The 20,815-nt window shown below is 32.9% G+C and overlaps 1 protein-coding gene across 1 annotated transcript; it reads left to right on the forward strand.

Annotated features, from left to right (window-relative positions):
* The first annotated feature begins 1,858 nt into the window (after positions 1-1,858).
* LOC132294364 (putative transferase At1g60990, chloroplastic) lies at positions 1,859-12,002 on the forward strand. The gene is made up of 12 exons (XM_059792189.1): positions 1,859-2,182; positions 3,797-3,898; positions 5,155-5,188; positions 6,465-6,538; positions 6,665-6,730; positions 6,834-6,898; positions 8,737-8,824; positions 8,949-9,014; positions 10,164-10,329; positions 10,844-10,927; positions 10,998-11,125; positions 11,488-12,002. Exons 1-12 carry the CDS (start codon positions 1,901-1,903, stop codon positions 11,662-11,664), a joined length of 1,332 nt encoding a protein of 443 aa, XP_059648172.1. The 5' UTR covers positions 1,859-1,900; the 3' UTR covers positions 11,665-12,002.
* Positions 12,003-20,815: the final 8,813 nt, after the last annotated feature.

The following is a 20,815-nucleotide window of genomic DNA, read 5'->3' on the forward strand; positions in this document are numbered from 1 at the left end:
AGTAGTGATAGAATGTTCCATCTCCCACTTAAAAGTCATATCGTCTTGTTCCAAGTTATTCAAAATAAATAACTAGCGCGCTAAATGACGAATTTCTCCTTGTCGACATGCTAATTTATATGACTGACCTGCTAAATGTACGAAAAGCAATGTTAGGAATTTTTTTTTTTTCACACAATAGTTGATATAAGGGGTGCAAAAAAAAGAAAAGATACTTGGTTCTATTTTCTCACTCAAAAATAAAACAGATTCATTTTCTTAGTTTTTGAGACATGTTTTACAAAATTGAATCAATTTTTTTTTTTTTTTTTTCAATCGTGTGACCATTACTCATGATTGGGAAATGATCATGTTATTGGAATGAAGAATCAATTAATAACCTTTATTATCAATGGTTGTTGTTTGAGATAAATTTTTAGTTAAAATTTAAGGTTATGTTTGGTATAGTGAAAAAAAAAAACTAATAATAATATAAGTTAGGAGAGAAGAAAAAAAAGGAAATTGAGAGGATATTGTTAACTACTTATTGTATTTGATTGATTAAGAAAGAAAAAGAAAAGAAATGATAATAATTAAGTTTGAGTAAATAAAAAAAATAAAATTATTTTAATAAATTTATTATCATACCTATTTTAATAAATTTTGACTTTTATAAAAATAATGACAAAATTGATATTAATAAAATTTTATTAAAAATAGTTATTTTTTCTTTCTTTTCATTTTGTCCCACTTTTTTTGAAAGATAACAAAATCACAATGTTGTATCTTTTCAAATCCCTCCATTTCTTTTCTTTTCTTTTCAAGTTGTATGCCAAACATTATATTTCAATTTCTTCCACTAACTTTCATTTCTTTTACTTCTATCACCATCCAATCAAACTGGGCTTATATTATTTCTTTTAGCCATCTGTGGCTTCTTCGGATTTTGGCTCTATAAAAATGCCATATCAGCTTTTCGAAGAGTCACGTTAGCAATTCCAAGAGACACGTCAGTAGTTTTCGCTCTCCAAAAACATGCACTTCATCAGACTCTCCGAATTTTCGCTCTCCAAAAATAATAATAATAATAAATTAAAATTAATTTTATTTAATTTTATTTTTTTTCCTAAACGGCTATATTTGTAATGGCTATATTTTTAATGGCTATATTTTTAAGTAGATGGATTTGTAATTTTAATTATTTTTTTTACAAAAAGTTTTAAAATTTTTTTAAAATATTTTTTTAAAAAAATTATAACCGTTAAGGTACTATTTGTGTCGGCCAAACAATGTCTTAACGGTCAAATGCATTATTTGTGGTACACATTTAAAATTTAAAACAAAAAAATAGAAAAAAAAACATATTTTAAGGGAAAAAAACAAAAAAACAAGGTTTTTAAATTTATTTTTGGCCAAAATAAATTTATTTTTGACAAACAGTGCCTAAACAATATATTTTTTATTTAATATATTTTATTTTATTTTAAAATAACAGCCCAAAATAACCTATTTTTAGGTTTTAAAAATAAAAAAAAATCTGCCAAAAAATCTGCCAAACAGTGCCTTACTGTTCGGCTCACAGTGGAAGGAGCAAAGGAATAAGACAAAAAAGGTGCAGCAGAAACGGCGTCGTTTTGACCCAAAAAAAACAAAAAAAAATTCAGCGATCCTGGGCCGGCTAGCTGAATACCGCGAGCCGGCCCGCTAGCAAAAACTGGGCCCACCCGTTTTAGATAGGGCGCTGTGAGCCCATTTGGTCCTAGCTCGCGGAAATTGGGCTTCCGCGAGCCCGCTGCAGAGGGCCTTAGGAAAGAAAAAAAAACTTTGAAAATGATGTGAGCATGTCTTGCATATAGTTGTGATACATGGATATAAACATATAATTCCAGCGTCTGATTGTAAAAAGAGATCATCAGCAAGAATGTCAAGTGTTAGTAGCTATGTGGTTTGCTCCAATTGTGTTCGTTCTCTCCGCAAACGCAGTCTCTTCGAGACTTCCTCTTACACTACACGCCGTTCCTTCCCCTCCTCGTCGCCGTTTCACTCTAATTCACCCCAAAACGATGCGTTTCGAAGTCACACACTCACTCTCTCATCATCATCATCATCATCATCATCATCAACAACCCTCTTCTCCTCTCTTACAGACTCTGCTGCTTTGCCTTTCGACCTTTCCCCTCCTCCCATTGACCACGACCTCCTCGTAAGTCTTCCTCTCTCTCTCTACATCTTTATACAGGGATTTGTATTTTACATGGTTGTAAACATTTATTTGATAGATTGATGAAATTTGAATTGATGTTTCAATGCAATATGTAATCAATCAATAATATATAAAATTAATTGCGTGATAATTAACCACTATAAGAAAACTGAGTGTTTGTTTAATGAATTATTGGAATTATATGAATAAAATGTGGTCATACTGAAGAGATCGATAGAAGTTTTGGCATGAAATCTAAAAGGGGTGATTAAAAAAAGAAGAAGAAAAGGTTACATTAATATTAGTGGATTAGTGGTAACTTTACTTAAATTACTATCATAACATAATTTATGGGTCCGGTTAATTAAACTTCAAGATGTAAGGAAAAAAATTTTAATTGGAAAAATTGTTTGAATTTCTTTTAGTTTTTCCTTTTATTATTATTATTATTATTATTATTATTATTTATTTCTAGATTTTGTATACAACCTTGAACTTCTTTTCTCTCTTAATACATGAATTGCAGTTAAAAATGGAAATCTACTTACCTGTAATTGGGAGTAAAATGGTATGAAGAATTGTCGATTTGCCATGGCTGGGTAGTTGAAATGATATTTGGATTGGCACCCTGTATCTGTGGTGAAATTTAGTTGAAAAGAATTTGTCCGAACTTTAGAAACTTGCTGGGACTTCAAATTCAAAATTTAAAAGTTAAGAGTTTGCTCATTTGCTTTTGTAGCGGTTTTTGTATCCAGTCATTTTGAAAGATTTATAATACTTTTTCAATCATTGTTAAGATTTCATTTATGATTTTGATTTGCAAAACATTGAATGAGAAATATAATTCTACTGTGCCCTTGATTGACTTATTTCGGAGGTCAAGTATTGCATCATTCAGGGATCGATCTCTCCAACACACACACACACACACACACACACATATATATATATATATATATATATATATATATATATAATGTTCTATTTCATTGTAACTAGCAGTTAGTGGCAATTAGTTGACAAGTACCATCCGAACTAAAGAACGAAAGAGAAGCATTCAGAGATTGTGGAGTTATTTATATATTTCTGATCTTCTACTTTTTAATTTTGGAGTCATTAAAAAGAAAAAAGAAAAAACCTATGGAGACTGCTTTATTTATTTATTTTTCTTCTGATGTGTTTTCATTAGAATTGTGCAGTAGGAAGGTGTGTGTCACCTCCTCTTTCACCACTTGTAGTGACTCTTTACTATTGATATTTAGAAAATAATATGAGGGCCTTTGTAATGTGTAGTTTCTTGTGTCTTGCCTATATAAGAAATATTCCGTATTCTGTATTATTTGTTTTGCCATATCTGGTCATATTTTTACAAACAATCCTACATTTAAATTCTTGGTGAATGACTTATTTGTCCTAAGATATTGGTTGGGTGCTAAATTGACATGATTTTATCAATTTAATTCTTGTCTTCTTAAAGAGATGTCGTTGAGGATTCTGGTAATGATTTATTTGTTGTATATGCTTAATTTGCCTTTTTGTTTTTACTCTAAGTTTTCTAGTGCTCTTATTCCTTCATCCCTATGCCTATAAGGTTCATTTCCTGAATCTCTGCAGGACACTGTGAGAGGTGGGGGGGCGGAGGTGTCAGAAGATGGAATAATTGAAACATTCAATAATGATGACGAAGCATTAGATGCAGTTGATAATGGCGTTGTGGTGCATACCTGGTTTTATTAGATTTACTTCTATTATCATTCCTCCTTGTATGCTTCTTGATGTCTCCATTACATTTTCTTAGAAGGAAGTAAAAAAGGCTCTATGTTTATATGAGCCCCATAATAATGTGCATCTCCGTGTTTTCTCACCACGAATTGAAATTTTAAATTCAGATATAAGTCTCCACCCTTACTAGTTCAGTCTTACTAATCTCATTCAGTTGAGACCTGATTTAATTCAGAGTGGTTAATAAAGAGCATGCAATTGCCAAATATTTGAACATTACTAAAGAACATGCAATTGTCACAATTCGATAATTTATATTTGAAAGGAGTGCCTGATATAGGACTTATCTTTAAGCCTTGCAAAGAAATTGGATATTGTTGTTCTTACAAATGCTAAATGAAAGGGAAACAAAATGGACAGAAGATTTATATTAGGGTATTGTGCATATGTAGGAAGTTATCTGGTAAAATTGAAAGTAAGATGCAAAATGTTGTGGCAAGATCAACTTTTGAAGGTGATGCATGGATTGCTAGTGATCTGGTTGGTGTATCATGAGAGGATGAAACATTTTAAGATAGATTGCCATTCTTATTATGTGAGGGAGTTAGTGACAAGTAAAAATGTAGTCACTTTTTATTTTCAATCAAGAGCTCAATTGATGTATTTTTACTAAGGCACTAGGAAATACCCTTTTTTATGAATTATGTAACAAGCTGCGCATGATAAAACTCTGTTCCAACTTGAGGTTCAGTGCAGGGATTTTACTATAATGATTTTAAGTGTTGGGACCTTTATTCTCCTTTGTTTCTTTCCTCTTTTCTTCTCTGCAGCCATAACAATTTTTAAAGCTAATCTGCCTAAGATTTCATTGTTTATAGTTTATCTGCAGATCCAGGGTATGTTGCATGACATAACAATTATATTTGAAGTCCATGTCTAGGTTCGTTTTAGTTTGTCTACTAGCTTCATATCTGAAAATGTACCATATCAATTCTTTATCCTTTTATTTTATTTTATAATTATTAGTTTTTGTGTGTGTGTTTTGGGTTTTTTTTTTTTTTTTTGGGGGGGGGGGGGGGGGGGGGGGGGGGGGGGGGTTGTCTGGAAAGTGCGCTTTGTCTCAGCACTCTAATAGCGTTTATCTGCACTAAGTGGAGCCCGATTTCTAGGGGCATTGCCTGCATATCTTATTGGATGATAGTTGTCTTTGAACTGGTTGCTTAAATGACCAATTTTTTTTTATGTTTTAGGTTGTGGACCTTTCACATTATGGCCGGATAAGAGGTAAACTTTTCCCTCTTGCACTTCCTATAAATGAAGCAGGTCACCTTATGTTTTATCACATGTGACTTGTATATATTGATGATCAGGAAATCAATTATGCTTCTAAACAAGACTTCTGATAGTATACTATGTTTAGATATTCAAAATTGACAATGTGTTTCATGATTATATTAAAGGCATCTATAAATGATAAATTTTTTCTTTTTATTTTTTTTTCCTGAATAATAAATTTTTGCATTAGGATCTATGGTTTTTTTTTTTTTTTTTTTGGCAGACCATGTGTTTTGATGACAAGGTCTCTTATAATAACACAACTATCAACTATCAGGTTTTGCGGCATATTTGATATGTGAGGTGGGTAGGGGACAGGCCATTCATTGTATCTCATCTGGAAGCACCTTTCATATTGAATTAAAACTGTTTCTTTTAGGATGAGTTGATGCATGATCAATTATGCTATCTGTTTTTTAAATAGTCTGATTTTCTCAGTGATCAAGTCAATAGGTTCCTGTAATGGAGTGAAGTTACATAGAAATAGGAAAGTGATACAAGAAACGATACCGGAGAATTTATGGATAGTCACCGTATATCAAGGATTTCAATTATTTTCGACCATCTATTAGAGAAGTCTGACACATTCCTTCATACTTTTTTTTTTTTTTTTTTCAATAAATGGAGAAGTATTGTTGCCAGAAGTTTCTTCTCTAATAGTCTATGGGATGTGCATCTGTGGAGTTGTGTCAGAGAGAGAGTGCGCGCGCGTGTGTTTTGGTGGGGCGGGGGGGGGGGGGGGGGGGTGTTTCGCAGAGAGTTGGGAGACTCCTTTTTTTTTTCAAAAAAAATCATCCTTTTTTCTTCAGTCAGTTATTGTGACAAAGCGAAAGAAAGCACATTGGAAGTATGAAATCCTGAGGCATAGGTCATAACTGCTATGTTTTTTATAGTGTAATTCTGAACCGTGTCAGTATAATACCTAGTGTGCAGAATGCTTTTTGGTAATTGTTAGTATAGTTCTATGATGCTTCCATTTTGCATTTTGAGATGCTAGCTCATAATTGAATTTGGAATGTAGTTATGGATTTTTACTTTGTTCCTTTCTGCAGCCAAGTGTCAATTGTAGTGTTCTGGTTACTTTCCTATTGGGTTTGTTCTGGATTTTCCAATTAGACCCCTCAATTGAGTCCTTACGGATTGAGGATTTGAGGTGCAATGGTATTTAATTTGATGCACTTTTGTTTTCTTCTATATTAATTTAATGGGTTTGATTGACATGAAGTCAACGGAGAAGACCGTATTCAGTTTCTTCATAACCAAAGTACTGCAGATTTTGAATGCCTTCGGGAAGGACAGGTATTTTGTGGAGATTGAACTTATTCTTCTTTAAATGTTTGATTTTTTTCCCTCCACAGTTCTGTTCTACTGTTGATATTCCTAGAAGGTTAAGGAACAGGATCTAAATATGGTTGAAACATGTAGGGGTGTGACACTGTTTTCGTGACACCGACAGCTCGAACAATAGATATTGCGAATGCATGGGTTATGGTAATCCTATGCCATCATCTTTCATTTATAACAATTGGCTTTTCTATATATGCTAGTGATGATATTACATATTACTTTTTTAATAAGAATTTTACATTCACAGAGAAATGCAGTTACATTGGTGGTCTCTCCGGTGACCTGTGGAAGCATAGCCGAAATGCTTAGGAAGTATGTTCTTGATATTCTTGTAGATTCCTTTATATCGTCTATATATTGTTTGGTTTTTGATCTCCTTAGCTTGGTTCAGTCTTTTTGGATGATATTCAGTTTGCCACTAACCCCACTTTAACCAAAGGACAACTTTAGAGGGAAGGAACTTCGTATCTCCTCCTTCAACTATCTACCAATCTTTTTGCTTCTACTGATGTGGCGTCTTTGCATGCCTACTCAAGTCTTAACTAGACGGCTGTGTGAATGGGGTCAAGGGTCCTGAAATTATTGAACCTTTGTTTCTTCCAGCATCAGCAGTTCGGCACTATCTCCTATCTTCAGAAAAAGCCTTGAAACCACTTAGAAGAGTCAAATTTTCAGCAAAATGTCTTGCACTCACTTGAGAGCATCTTACTCATATTAAGCACTGTTCAAAAGATTATTAGTTTAAAATTTTAAACTAGCACTATAATAAGGACAATTAAATTGTTAGCTATATTAATTTATGGAGATTTAAGTTGGTCTATTGATTTGCTATATATTGATACACCACTATCTGGGTTTGATAAAATTCTTATTTGCACGATTTTGTAACATTTCCTTGTTACCTTGTAGCATATCGGAGTTTGGTTTTAAGCTTTCATTATCCAGACTGGAATCAATTTGCTAACGTATAAGACAAAGCCTTTAAATTTTGGCATGGGTGAGCGGCTGAGTTTATTCTTTTTCCAGATAGGTTGGGGGTCATTAGTGACTGCAGACTTTTCTTGGGTGATTGCATAGGTCAGTGGGGGAGAGCAGTTATGAAAACAAATCTACTGAGGATTAGATCTTGAAATGTTGTAAAGAAATCAAAATAGGCTATGTTGTTTCTTGCCTTTGCATAGATAATCCTCAAAGTTGTGTGAAAAGTTGAAAGCGGCAACTTCTTACCTTTGTGAGTTACGAGTTTTAAGTTCCAATCAAAGAGTCCTAGCTCCTATCTTAAAGATTTACGGTTTTGGAAAGTTGGATAAAATTGCTATTAGACATTTATGCTAGATTTTTTTAATGAAAAAATATCACTTAAAGAATATTAAATGATTGATCAGTTATGGTGTGATTTTGCTCACAAACATATCAATTAATTTTTCTTTTCTTTTTTTCATTATTTTTGCTGTTATTAGTAAATGTGATCCACAACAGATATATTATTACACTCTCTGAACAAAAGAATAAAGATTAATTTTTATTTTTATTTTTTTTCCCCTAGTTGTTACTCACCTCTCCCCTACCTCCTTACCCCCCAAGGAATTGTTTGCCCCCAAGAGGAGTCGAACCTTAGACCTGATGCTTCAAAAAATGTTTGAGCTAAAGAAGTGAGTGCAGTGCTCCAACTTCTTGCTAAAAGGACTGCATCACTTGATATCAATTGGAATGAAATGTAGAAGGAAGGGATTTAAGTTGAATAAAATTTAACCCAAGGATGTCAATACCTTAATTGAAAGACAAATGAGATAATATGGAAGTCACGTCATAAGGTGTATGAACAACACTTTTAAGTGAGAGGTCGTATGAAAAACATTGTTCATCTTTGTTTTAGAGTGGGGGGAGGTACTTTAACCCTCTGTACTGGTATATTAGGTTTCTAAGTATTACATATATTGAAGGTTTAGGCACTTTTGCAGTGAATAATTCTTGTAAGCTTATGGAAAACCTTGTATACTCTAGCTGGAGCCAGACTAAAATACTGTTCATCTATACTAAGAATAAAGTGAAATTTCTGAAATTACTCCTGAAAATAAATTGTTTTGAGCTTTCCTTATTCCCATGAAAGTTGCTGTATGTCTTAAATATTTTGTTGTTTTTATTTGTAGGTATATATTTTTCACCGATAACGTTGAAATACATGACATCACCAAGGAAACATGCTTGTTTGTACTAGTGGGACCTAACTCCAAAAAAGTAGGGGATGTGATGAAATTTTCATTGATTGAAGTTTTTCCTTTCCTTTCCTTCCTTCTTCTTCTTCTTTTTCCTCTAATCTGATTGTGGATGTTACTTTTGATATTTTGTGGTGCAAAAATAGGTCATGGAGAATTTAAATCTTGGTGACCTTCTTGGACAACCATATGGCTCACATAAACATTATAGTGTAATCTTCAAGTTACTTTCCTTTTTTGAACACCTTTGTGAGAATTATTTATTTTACTTAAATCTGTTTTCAGGTTTATTTTTATTGTTCAATTTCTGTGTAACACCCCCTGTTGAATGTGCATAAATGTCTTAATAAATTAATTTTGGTCAGCATGTAAGAAGTTTATAGGCAAGTTATTTACCGGAGAAAAAAAGTTTATGGGTGAGTTGTGTGCAGGCATGGCTATGCGCTTTGCAATAAAACAATCTATTTGTCTATTTATTTAGACATCTTTCTTCTTTCTAATGAACTTCTATATGTGCTTTTATATCTGTATCTTACCTCAATAGTTATCATTTTCTGATTGTTGTTTCGTTGTTGTTATAAGTTATAAAGAAATAGTGATGGTGGTGGTAGTGGTATTTTATTTTTTGAGCATCATATATCTAAGTTTTTGGATTTGCCTAAACTATATATTTATATGTATTATGTATATCTAATAAAGATTTTCACTCATGATTTGTCCAATTTGGATTTGCATGAAACCTTCCCTGAAATATGTACTTCTTGCTAATGCGAAGAAGTGAAAAATTTGTGTTTGGTCTGTAATTTTGAGAACAGTTTTCTGTTTTCAGTACAGAAAACTGAAAATAGAAAATAGTACAAATTTACAAAAAAACTCCACTTGGTTCAGTTTTCTGAAAACTCAGTTATAAAAAGGTCTGTTTTTAGAGAACTGTCTTTTATAGTTCTCTGAAAATAGATTTCTGTTCTCTGAATTCTTGAGAACTATTTTCAGTGTTACAAACCAAGTAGGCCGCACAATGTATAGTTTAGTTTATGTTTTTTTGGTCCAACACCTGTTTTTCAATTTTTAATTGGGGTGACGGTGAGGTTTGAACTCTAGACCTTTGGTTTTGATACCGTGTTAACAACCATCTATCCAAAAGCTTAAGCTTTTGGAGAGGGTGTAACTTTAATATTTATATCCTTCAACAGTTTCCGTACTTGTGCAAAACCTATAACCTCATTAATTTTAACTAGATATAAAATATTTTTAACAAGATCGAGTGTATGATATACATCTTTCCTGTTAACTTACGACTTATGAGGTAAAAGTTCATTAATTCTTTTGGTATTTTTCCCTCAATATTTTTTCATTTTCAGGTGAGTGGAATGCCAATAACTGTAGCAGTGGGAAATGTCATCTCTGAAGAAGGTTTTTCACTGTTAATATCACCTGCTGTTGCTGGTTCAGTCTGGAAAGCTATTCTAAGTCAGGGCGCAATCCCAATGGGTTCTAATGCTTGGGAAACATTAAGGATATTTCAAGGTCATTAATATCTTGATTTAGTGTTTTGGTTCATCTATCATTTGTTGATGCTTCTTAATATGCTTTTTGATAGATTTGAATGTTTGTTTTGTAGTTACTTATTTTTTTTATGTCAACCTGTTTTTCTGATATAGTCTCACATTCTCAATTAAGTTCTGAACATTTGAAAAAATGCATGTCATTCATATGCTTTCTCATTGACAATATAATGTGCATGGGTTGATAGGCTAGATTAGCCATGGTCCGTTGTACACAGTCAGTATCCATGCAAATTCCTTGCGGATAGGCTAATTTTGAAGGAACCATGAACCCGGCTTGTAAATAGAGGTGCCATCGGTGGTTGTAGAAATCCAAATTTTATTTCCTTCCCCGCGTGCTTAGAATTTTAGATCACAGGAGGAAGGAAGAAAAAGAATTCCAGATGATAATTTAATTGAAGTTTATAGTCTCCATCTTCGGGATAGAATACTGTGGTTTCATGTTTATATAGCTGTAACCAAATTAGTTTGTGCAGGAAAACCTGCTCCTGGTAAAGAGCTCACTAATGAATATAATGTTCTGGAGGCTGGTCTGTGGAACTCAATTTCTATGAACAAAGGTGATTTGTACCAGAAATCTCTTCCCAAATATATGTTGTTATGGTTAACCTAACACGAAAATTTCCTCAGGGTGTTACAAGGGACAAGAAACCATTTCTAGACTCGTAACCTACAATGGCGTCAAGCAGAATTTATGGGGAATTTGTCTCTCATCACCAGCAGTGCCAGGCAGCCCCATTACTGTTGATGGTAAAAAGGTGCAAATCATTTCATCCTCGGTTATGAATTGGCTAAGTTGAAAAAAGATAGGGAAGAAAAGTTTGTGCCACTGGAAAAGTACGTCTCTCCCAGCTAAAAGATTCTACCATTGACTTGGTGCATTCATGGCCTTGAGCGTAAACATTACATTCACATCTTTACCCTTTCTCAAATTCTCAGAATGCTGCATCAGGCCTTTTGAATTATATGCTATGCAATACCGTAGCTCAACTATTAAGCTTCCTACATTTTGAATTTCAATTTTCTTATCCCGCCGTTATTACCTCTTATCCTAGTTCCCTCTTTGTAACTTCGCGGGCAAGAAAAATTGAACAATTTTTTTTTTTGTATACTCGTGTAGGTTGGGAAACTGACAAGCTATGCAGCAAGAAGAAAGAAATCCGAGCATTTTGGTTTAGGCTATATCAAGAGGCAGGCTGCTGCTAAAGGAGACTCGGTAACTGTTGGAGAGAACGTTGTTGGAACATTGGTGGAAGTTCCTTTCCTTGCTGGACAGTGTCCGCCATCAAAGAGCTAGAATCCTCTTCGTCTTCACTTCTCCTGCAGTGGTCAAAAGTAAGTTAATGCAGTTTAAGTTGGCAATGTGACAAAGGACATAGCTTCTGCCCATGTAATCTTATGTAAACTTTTTTGATGCTCAACTTTATATCGAGTGAGAATTCTTTGGCCATGAAAACTGAAGATTTTCAAACATCAACACCTGTGTTTTGTGTTTTTGGAGGTGTAGAAGCCAATATTTCTTCTTCTTCTTCCTCATTTATTTATTTTATTATTATTATTATTATTTTTTTCATATGTTGTTAAACTCCTATCAGCTTTTTCAATTTACTTTAAAATATTATATATTTGTGGGACTGTATCTCCGTGTTTATGTGCGATGTGGGGTTACTATTGAATTGTAATTTGTATCAAATGAACCTCAATTTTGGAACGAATAAAATAAGTGAGGTAAATTATTCTCACACCTGAGGTTTGTTCAAATCACTGTTGGATGAAATTTTTTGCAAAATCATGACATCCTTTTAGAGAATTTTTTAGATGGTTCCACTAATTACAACTGAGCACACGCAAACAAAAAGTTGATTTTTCTTTTTAGAAAAAAATTCACATTTCCTACACAATTGTTCCAATATAATACTATAATCTCCATCCCTGGTTAGAGTTAATACCCTTGCTACTGTTGACGGTCATATAAGTTACTATAAAATGTCCTTCATGATGCTTATATCATTGCTGATGTAAGCAAAATAAAATTGTAAACTAAACATATATTTAGAATTGGAAATAATCTCTTGTTAGAAATTCATCCAAATTGACTGCTCTGAATTTTTCGTAATTACATTTTTGACATCCACTGGTCAATGATGCGAATGAATTTGTTACTAATAGATGATCAAGTGTTCGTTATCTTATATATATATATATATATAGTTGCTCATCATTATTTTTATTTTAATTGTGTATGGTATGCATGAAGCTTCCTCTATCCCTATCCCATAGGTACAATGTTTAAATCAATAGAAAACATTTTCTTCTATATGAATCAATAATTTTTATTACATTCCAAAGTACACAGCACTAGTATTAATAGCAAGAGTACCACTCACCTTTTTTATATTAATTCTGTATGGTGTGCATGAAGCAAGTATGCAGCACTAGTATTAGTAGCAAGATTACCGCTCACCGTCCGTGCCGCCACCACCATCTCTCTCCAATTAAAGAGTCTTCTTTTATCCCTCAAAAGGGTGAAAGAATCTATAAGACATTTTGGGGGTCCCTAATTTCACTCATCGAATTTTGGTAATCAACTTGTTGATGCTTAATGTCAAGCCCCATCTACTCTGCGGAGATGCTACGCCGACATGCAGGTGACAAACGAGTGATGAAGACTTTGCTTAGCTTTTGAATGGCATGACAAGACTTATGTTCTAAAGTGTTTTGCATCAGTGTAGAGCTTGTGAAATATTAGAAAGAGTTGAAGATCTTAGAATATTGAAGAGGTTTTAGACGTGTTGAGAAGATTCTTAAAGTGTTCGGAGTTTTGTATTGTTGCAAATGTCCAGAACATTTAGATGGAGTGTTCTAGACAGTATGCATGGTGTCTATAAATAAGGTGAGGGTCACAAGCTACAAGAGCATGTGTTAAAACCCGGAATAGAACTATTCTCCCTTGCCAACCAAAGTGGTGTGAGGGTTGGTGTGCGGAGCTAGGGTTATCAGCAGTGAGTGCATTCTGAATATATTAAGGCAATGTATAATTGTGAATATAGTTGTTTGAATGGTTACTAATTCCTATTTCGTTCTATTTGGCATTGGGTTTGTGTTTTAACAAGGAATTAGTGTAATTGGCGTCATTTAGAATGCAATAAAATTAGAGATACAATATTTAATTATCTCTATTTATATATTATATATTAAGTATATTAAGTTTAAATTGGTAATTCCATATGTTTAGTAGGGTAACTAATCCAAAGGTAATTTATTCAATAAATATGTATTAACATCCTTCTATCTATATCGTTTTATATTTTGAACCATACCAGAAATAACACAAATAATAAACAAGTATATCTTATAAACACAATTAATAAACAAGTATATGAAGTATACGTTATAAACATAATTAATAAACAAGTATATGTTATATTTTAGGTGGGATTGATCTCGGTTGATTAAATTGTCTATTTTAACCTCAAAACCCCACTGTTGGGTGCTTGTAGCTTAAAATAATATACACAGCCATAGGTCATATGGTCCCACACTATCTCATTTACCTTTTCAAGTGGGAGGGTGGCAAGAGTTCAAGTCTTTAAGCCATTCTTAAGTTATTTGTCAAAAAAAAAAAAAAAAAATTAAAATCACGCACATACACCTGAATTACTTGAACAAATTAACCCAGTTAGTGAGTTTCATCGTTACTTTGGCTAAGTAGCCAAATTGAATTATTAACCCAGATAGTCAGTTAGTTCATAATCAAAGTGGGATGTTCTTGTATGATGCATAGTTCTATATATATTTTTCTTTTAATTTTTTTTTTATATCGAAATTAATATTGGTGGTAATATCATTTCCTCATTCTCACAAGTAGAAATTATTAAATAATTAATGATATTGATTCCATAGTTTGAAAGCAACATTTTCAGAACCAATTTTAAGTTTGGCTTTGTTGGTTTGAGTAATGGGAGGATAAACACGACCTGATGCATCCATATATTGAAAGTCAACCTTGCAGAACCAACACTAATTCTTGAGTCTTCCCATAATCTAATTGGGAATAAAAATTAATGTTTTTATTCGGTCTGTATTTAGGTTTATTTAAGAATAACATCAATGAAATAATTGGTTAATGTTCAATTGTACCAACTAGAAAATCAAATGGGAACTACCTTAGATGCTGATACATTACCCAAAAAAATAAAATAAAATAAAATAATATACATATGTTTTATATACATATGTTTATGTATATATTCTCTTTCTCTTACTTTCCTCCATCCAATTCTATATTCTTCCATATTTTCCATCACTTTCCCACTAATTCACATAAGTTAATCAAATTCAAATGGTAGACTTAATAGCCAAAAAGGAGAAACTGAATAGAATTGAAATTTTTTGTGAGAATTATACTCGCTCGACTTATATTAGCGTTCTTCATTATAATATGGTTCTCGACCAAGTTAAACTTTTTTTTTTTTTTTGAAAAGTAAAGTTAAATAAATTAAGAATAAACATTACAGATGGATAGCATGAGGAAGGCGATAAATACAAGACTCGGCCCAATAAGAGCCAGCCCAACCCAGAGACATAACAGCATTTGCAACTAACCCCATATAACAGCCTCCAAAGGAGGAAAACATGACTCGAACCAGCCGAGTCAACAATCCGGCGATCAGCAATGACTGCAACAAGGTGTGGTTCCACCTTCTATCAACAGTCCGGTGGTTTGCGAGGTGGTCGAAGGACTGAGGATAATTTAATTGAAGTTTATAGTCTCCATCTTCGGGATAGAATACTGTGGTTTCATGTTTATATAGCTGCAACCAAATTAGTTTGTGCAGGAAAACCTGCTCCTGGTAAAGAGCTCACTAATGAATATAATGTTCTGAAGGCTGGTCTGTGGAACTTAATTTCTATGAACAAAGGTGATTTGTACCAGAAATCTCTTCCTAAATATGTATATTATTATGGTTAATTAACCTAACACGAAAATTTCCTCAGGGTGTTACAAGGGACAGGAAACCATTTCTAGACTCATAACCCACAATGGCGTCAAGCAGAATTTATGGGGAATTTGTCTCTCATCACCAGCAGTGCCGGGCAGCCCCATTACTGTTGATGGTAAAAAGGTGCAAATCATTTCATCACCAGCAGTGCATTCATGGCCTTTAGCACAAACATTACCTGCACTACCCTCTCTGAAATCCTCAGAATGCCGTATCAGACCGTGTGAACTATACGCTATGCTATACCATGGGCTTAACTATTAAGCTTCCTATAATTTTAATTTCATATATTTTTTTAACAAGACATTATTACTTTTTATCGTAATTTCCTCTTTGTAACCTGCGGGGCAAGAAAAATTGAACAATTTTTTTTTTATACTCGTACAGGTTGGGAAACTGACGAGCTATGCATCTAGAAGAAAGAAATCGGAGCATTTTGGTTTAGGTTATATCAAGAGGAAGGCTGCTTCTAAAGGAGACTCAGTAACTGCTTCTAAAATGTCTTATAGCTTCTTTTATCCCTCAAAGAGTGAAAGAAGCTATAAGACATTTTGGAGTCCCTAGTTTCGCACATCGAATTTTGGTAATCACCTTGTTGATGCTTAATGTCAGGCCCCCATCTATCTGCAGAGATGCTACGCGGACATGCCGGTGACAAATGAGTGATGAAGGCTTTGCTTAGCTTCTGAATGGCCTGACAAGACTGATGTTCTGAAGTGTTTTACATATGTGTAGAGCTCGTGAAATATTAGAAAGAGCCGAAGATTCTAGAATATTGAAGAGGTTTTAGAAATGTCTAGAACATTTATCTCGAGAGTTCGAGGCAGTATGCATGGTGTCTATAAATAAGGTAAGGGTCACAAGCTATAAGAGCAACCTGTTAAAAGCGAGAATAGAAGTTTTCTCCCTTGCCAACCAAACTGGTGTGAGGGTGGGTGTGCGGAGCCGTGTGGTGGCAGCGGTGAATACGTTCTGGTTATATTAAGGCAATGTATAATAAATTATATTTAAGCAATATGATATTAGTTTGATATGGGTTTTGTATGAATGTCGGTTTGGCTTGGGAAGTGTATATAGAATATGCAATATTTAAATTGAGCGAATTGCAGAAAAAATAAGTACTAAATAAATATTGAGGGGCTATTGATTGTGATGTTTCAAAACATTGCCACTTATGTTAAAAAAATATTATGTTTTATTCTAAAAAATGTAGCGTTATAAAGCCTTGCAAGAGAGTTTGTGTTTGTAATAACCTCCTTCCGAACATGTAAGGGGACAAAGAAGGCTCAAAGACAATACAATATTGCAAAAACATAAAAGATTTGGTTTGTTTGGATGTAAAATATTTTTTGGTTAATTCTACCTACAGCTCCTGACTTTTATCTATATTTCACTTACACATTTTTTATGTTTCATAATTTCACCTACACCCCCTGTCAGTAACCATAGTCTAAATTCTCAACAGAAATATGTGATTTTACTTTTTTGCCCATTAATTATATATTATTATTTATAATTTAAATGAAAAGACCTAAAGACCCTCTATCTCTCTCTCTCTACACACAGGCACATTATGTAAACGCAGGTGACCAAGTCGGACGTCGGACGGCCAATTATATCTTATCCAATGTACTTGTTCAATTTTTGATTGGTAACAACTATAATTTGTTATACTCCTATATCACATTAGATATGATCGTCAATATATATTTTAAATTTTGATTTTCATTTGATTGATATGCATATGGAGCCAAATGGGTCAGTGACGGAATCGAAATCAATCCCAATTGGAAAGGAAAACAACCTAGATGTAAAATGATTTGGGAGAAATCCCCAAAATTCTGGGACTGAGATTTGGTGAAGTTTCATTGAAAAATGTAGGCCAAGGTGTTGGCGATGAAGATGAGGTAGCTGACGCAGAATTCGGCCTGAGAAAGGACGATCATGAAGTCGATGGAGACCGGCCGATGGGTCCGCAGAAGGTGAAACCCAGGTTGCCGAAGGAGTTGATCTTGGTGAATCCGTGGTGGGATTCGAGTCTCCGGCGAGTGTGGACCAATAGATCCGGCTGTTGGAGATGGCGGCTGTGAGATAGATCAGGCAGCGACAACGGATCCGGCGGAGACTACTGGTACGGCCAATTGTGATGATCTCTGGAGCCGGCGAAGATGAATGATGGCGATGGTTGTAGCAATCGACGAGGCTGATGTCGTAGAAGTCCTGGGCGGATCCGAGGGTGATATCGGTGAGGGTGGCTGGAGGGGCTCCGCCGGCGCCGTTGCAAAATAGAGTGCCGCTGCAGTCGTCTTGTTGGGGCGAAGCTTGAAGCCGCCGCGAGCGAGGATGGGTTATCTTGTTTGGACGCTGAGAAAATGAGAGATTGTTGGATGTGGTGAATTGGGTTTTCTGAGTTTTGGCTAAAGAGAAAGATGGGTTTGGTGTTTTGATGAAAACAGCAGACACGGCCGCCATTGGAGGTGTTTTGATAGAGCTTTTAGACCTTGTCTCTGGTTCAATATATATATATATATATATATAATTTTTTTTGGAGGTAATTTACAGTTTACAACAACAATAGAGAGAAAGGCTAATTTTGTAAATTTGCATTGTCAATGAGGTTAAAAATGTCATTTCAAGTATTAGAAGGGTAAAATTGACCTTGTATCCATTTGTTCATGTTGATACCGTCAGTTATTTAACGACAGGGAGTAATTTGTTACATGAACTAAAACCTCAAGGGAGGTAGGTGAAATTATGAAACGTAAAGGAAGGGGAAGGGGTGTAAGTGGAATATAGACAAAAGTCAAGGGGTGTAGATGGAATTAACCCAATATTTTTTTATTTAGTTTTTGGTGCTTGGTTATCGTAAAATATTTACGAAAAAAAATATTATTAAAATTTAACAAAAATAACTTATTTATCAATTTTAGACAAAGTATTTTATATGCCCCGCTCGATGGACTCGACCTTAGCTTCAAGATAGGCCTTTGTTAAATACCAACAAAGTAAAAATAAAAAAATATTTTTCCTAAAAAAGTAAAATATTAGAGGGAACCTAAATGTAAAAATAACTTTGTTAAATGAATGTACAAAAATGTATAAAGGTTATAGTTGTGTCATAAATCAACATAGTAAAGTGGGCTATCGAGGTGGTGTTCTTTTCGTTTGATGATGGAGAAAATTGGCGCCCGTCAGCAAAAACTCTTCCTCATCCATCACTAGACTGGGACTCGTACCTCCATGCAGGACCAATAAGCCATGCAGTGGCAGCTCCGACTTGTAAATATATATATTTTGAAAAAATAATATCAAAAGAGATTGACAAACAATGATAAAAAAGGAAAAAAAAAAAGAAAAAAAAAAGAGAAGACAAATAGGTTGAATAGCAACGGAGTATACAAAAAAATAAAAAAACTAGATATTTGATTCTTTGTTGAAGAAAAATTGCTGAGGGAAGAAGAAGAAAAAATAATGATAATTTTTTTTTTATAATATGTTAATATTATATATTATAACATTATATAATATATTTATAGCATGTTATATATTACTATAACGCATATAATACACATTTGGTATGTTTAGCTAATGGATTATCAAATTCAGATAATTAACAAGTTATCTAGTTCACTGAATTTGGATGAAAATCTAATTACCGATGGGTATAAAATTTATGTGTTAGAAGTTTTAATTGAAACATAATTTACATTTTTATCTGTTAGTAATTATTTTCATATTTCAATTTTAATTTCAATATCTCTGTAATTTTTTTCCCCTAACTTAAAGTTTCGATCTGTTAATGAAAATCAATTTTTATATGAAAAGATGGTTAAGAAAAAAATAATAATAAATGGTTCGTGTTAGATACGAGATGGTTAATGTTTTAAACTTGAGTTCTAACAATATTTTAGAGTCAAAAAGTCAAACAAAATAATTAGCTGGGCCCATGAGACCCATGACTGTAAAAAAACTTTCACCAATTCTTATGAGAATTAACTATATTAAAATTTTATTATTTTTATATATTCTGAAATGCCTATACATAAATTTGTACTACCTTAATTTTAATAAGAGAAGTGCTAAACACAAGTATGCATTCACAGTCGCATGTCTGATTGGTTGAAAAATTTAATTATGGAAGTTGTAATTAATGCCTCTTTTATATTTTTTTGAAATTATAAAATTTTAACTTTTAAGTCTAAATTATCCTTTTATATTTCTTCTTTCTTTTCTATCTTGCTACCCTGCTTTTGTGTATACATAACCTTCATTCTTCTTTGCTTATCTACCTTATTCTTTTCTTTCTCTCTCTCTCTCTCTCTCTTTTTTTTTTTTTTTAATTGTTTTTAACTATATATATATATGCTCACGAATGGTTTTTCATTTGTCCCTCTTCTTTAGATAAAGAGATGGGAATAAAAATTTATGTGAATTGATTGCTTCTTTCCTTTTGTTTTATTTATTTATTTATTTATTTTTCAATTCTTATATATATATATATATATATAAATTCAATATATATATATATATATATATATATATATATATATAGTAGTTAACCATACTGTGAATAGATTGAAACCATACTTTTCTTATTTTATATATTAACTAAAACTCAAATTTTATAATATTACTTCTATTAAAACTCAATCTCATATTGTTATTTCAATTAAATTACATAAAATCAAATAAAAAATCTGTCAAGGTGGAACATATATATATATATATATATATATATATCTATATATATATATAAGACAAGTGAACAAAAAAAGAGAGAAAGAAAGTAAAGAATGAAGTATAGCCATATATATCCAATCAGGAAGAAAAAAAAAAAAGAAGTTAAATATATGTAAGAAAGGAAAAGAAGGAAGGTTATTAGATATAAGAAAGAGAAAATATTTTTAAAGGGTAATTTGATCTCAAAGTTGAAGTTTTATAATTCCAAAAAAATAAGAAAGCGACATTAATTACAACTTATTTTACAACTAATCAGATATGCGATTGTGAATGTACAGTCGCACAAAAAAATAAGAAAGCGACATTAATTACAACTTATTTTACAACTAATCAGATATGCGATTGTGGATGTACAGTCGCTTGTGCGACTGTATTTAGCAATCTTCTTTTAATAAATGAATGGAACAGTCGACAAGTTAATAAAACTTTATGATATTTGTGTGTGTGTGTGTGTGTGTTTTTTTTTTTTTCCAATCTATTAGTTGCGCATGGGTAAGATGATGTTAGATTAGTCCATATAAATAAAAGGAATAGAAATTCTTTTTTTTTTTTTTTTTGACAGAAAAAAAGAAGAAGAAAGAACACTCATAATCCAATCACTCCAATTGATTTTTTAATATATATTTTTAAATAATTAGGCAACTAACCGTAATAAAATACCCTACCAAACCAAATACGTTCGAAGAACAGCCGGTGAGCGCTTTG

The sequence above is a fragment of the Cornus florida genome, unplaced genomic scaffold (assembly GCF_030987335.1).
Source record: "Cornus florida cultivar Cherokee Brave unplaced genomic scaffold, ASM3098733v1 CherokeeBrave_3.0.0_Hap2_Chr02, whole genome shotgun sequence".
NCBI lineage: Eukaryota > Viridiplantae > Streptophyta > Magnoliopsida > Cornales > Cornaceae > Cornus > Cornus florida.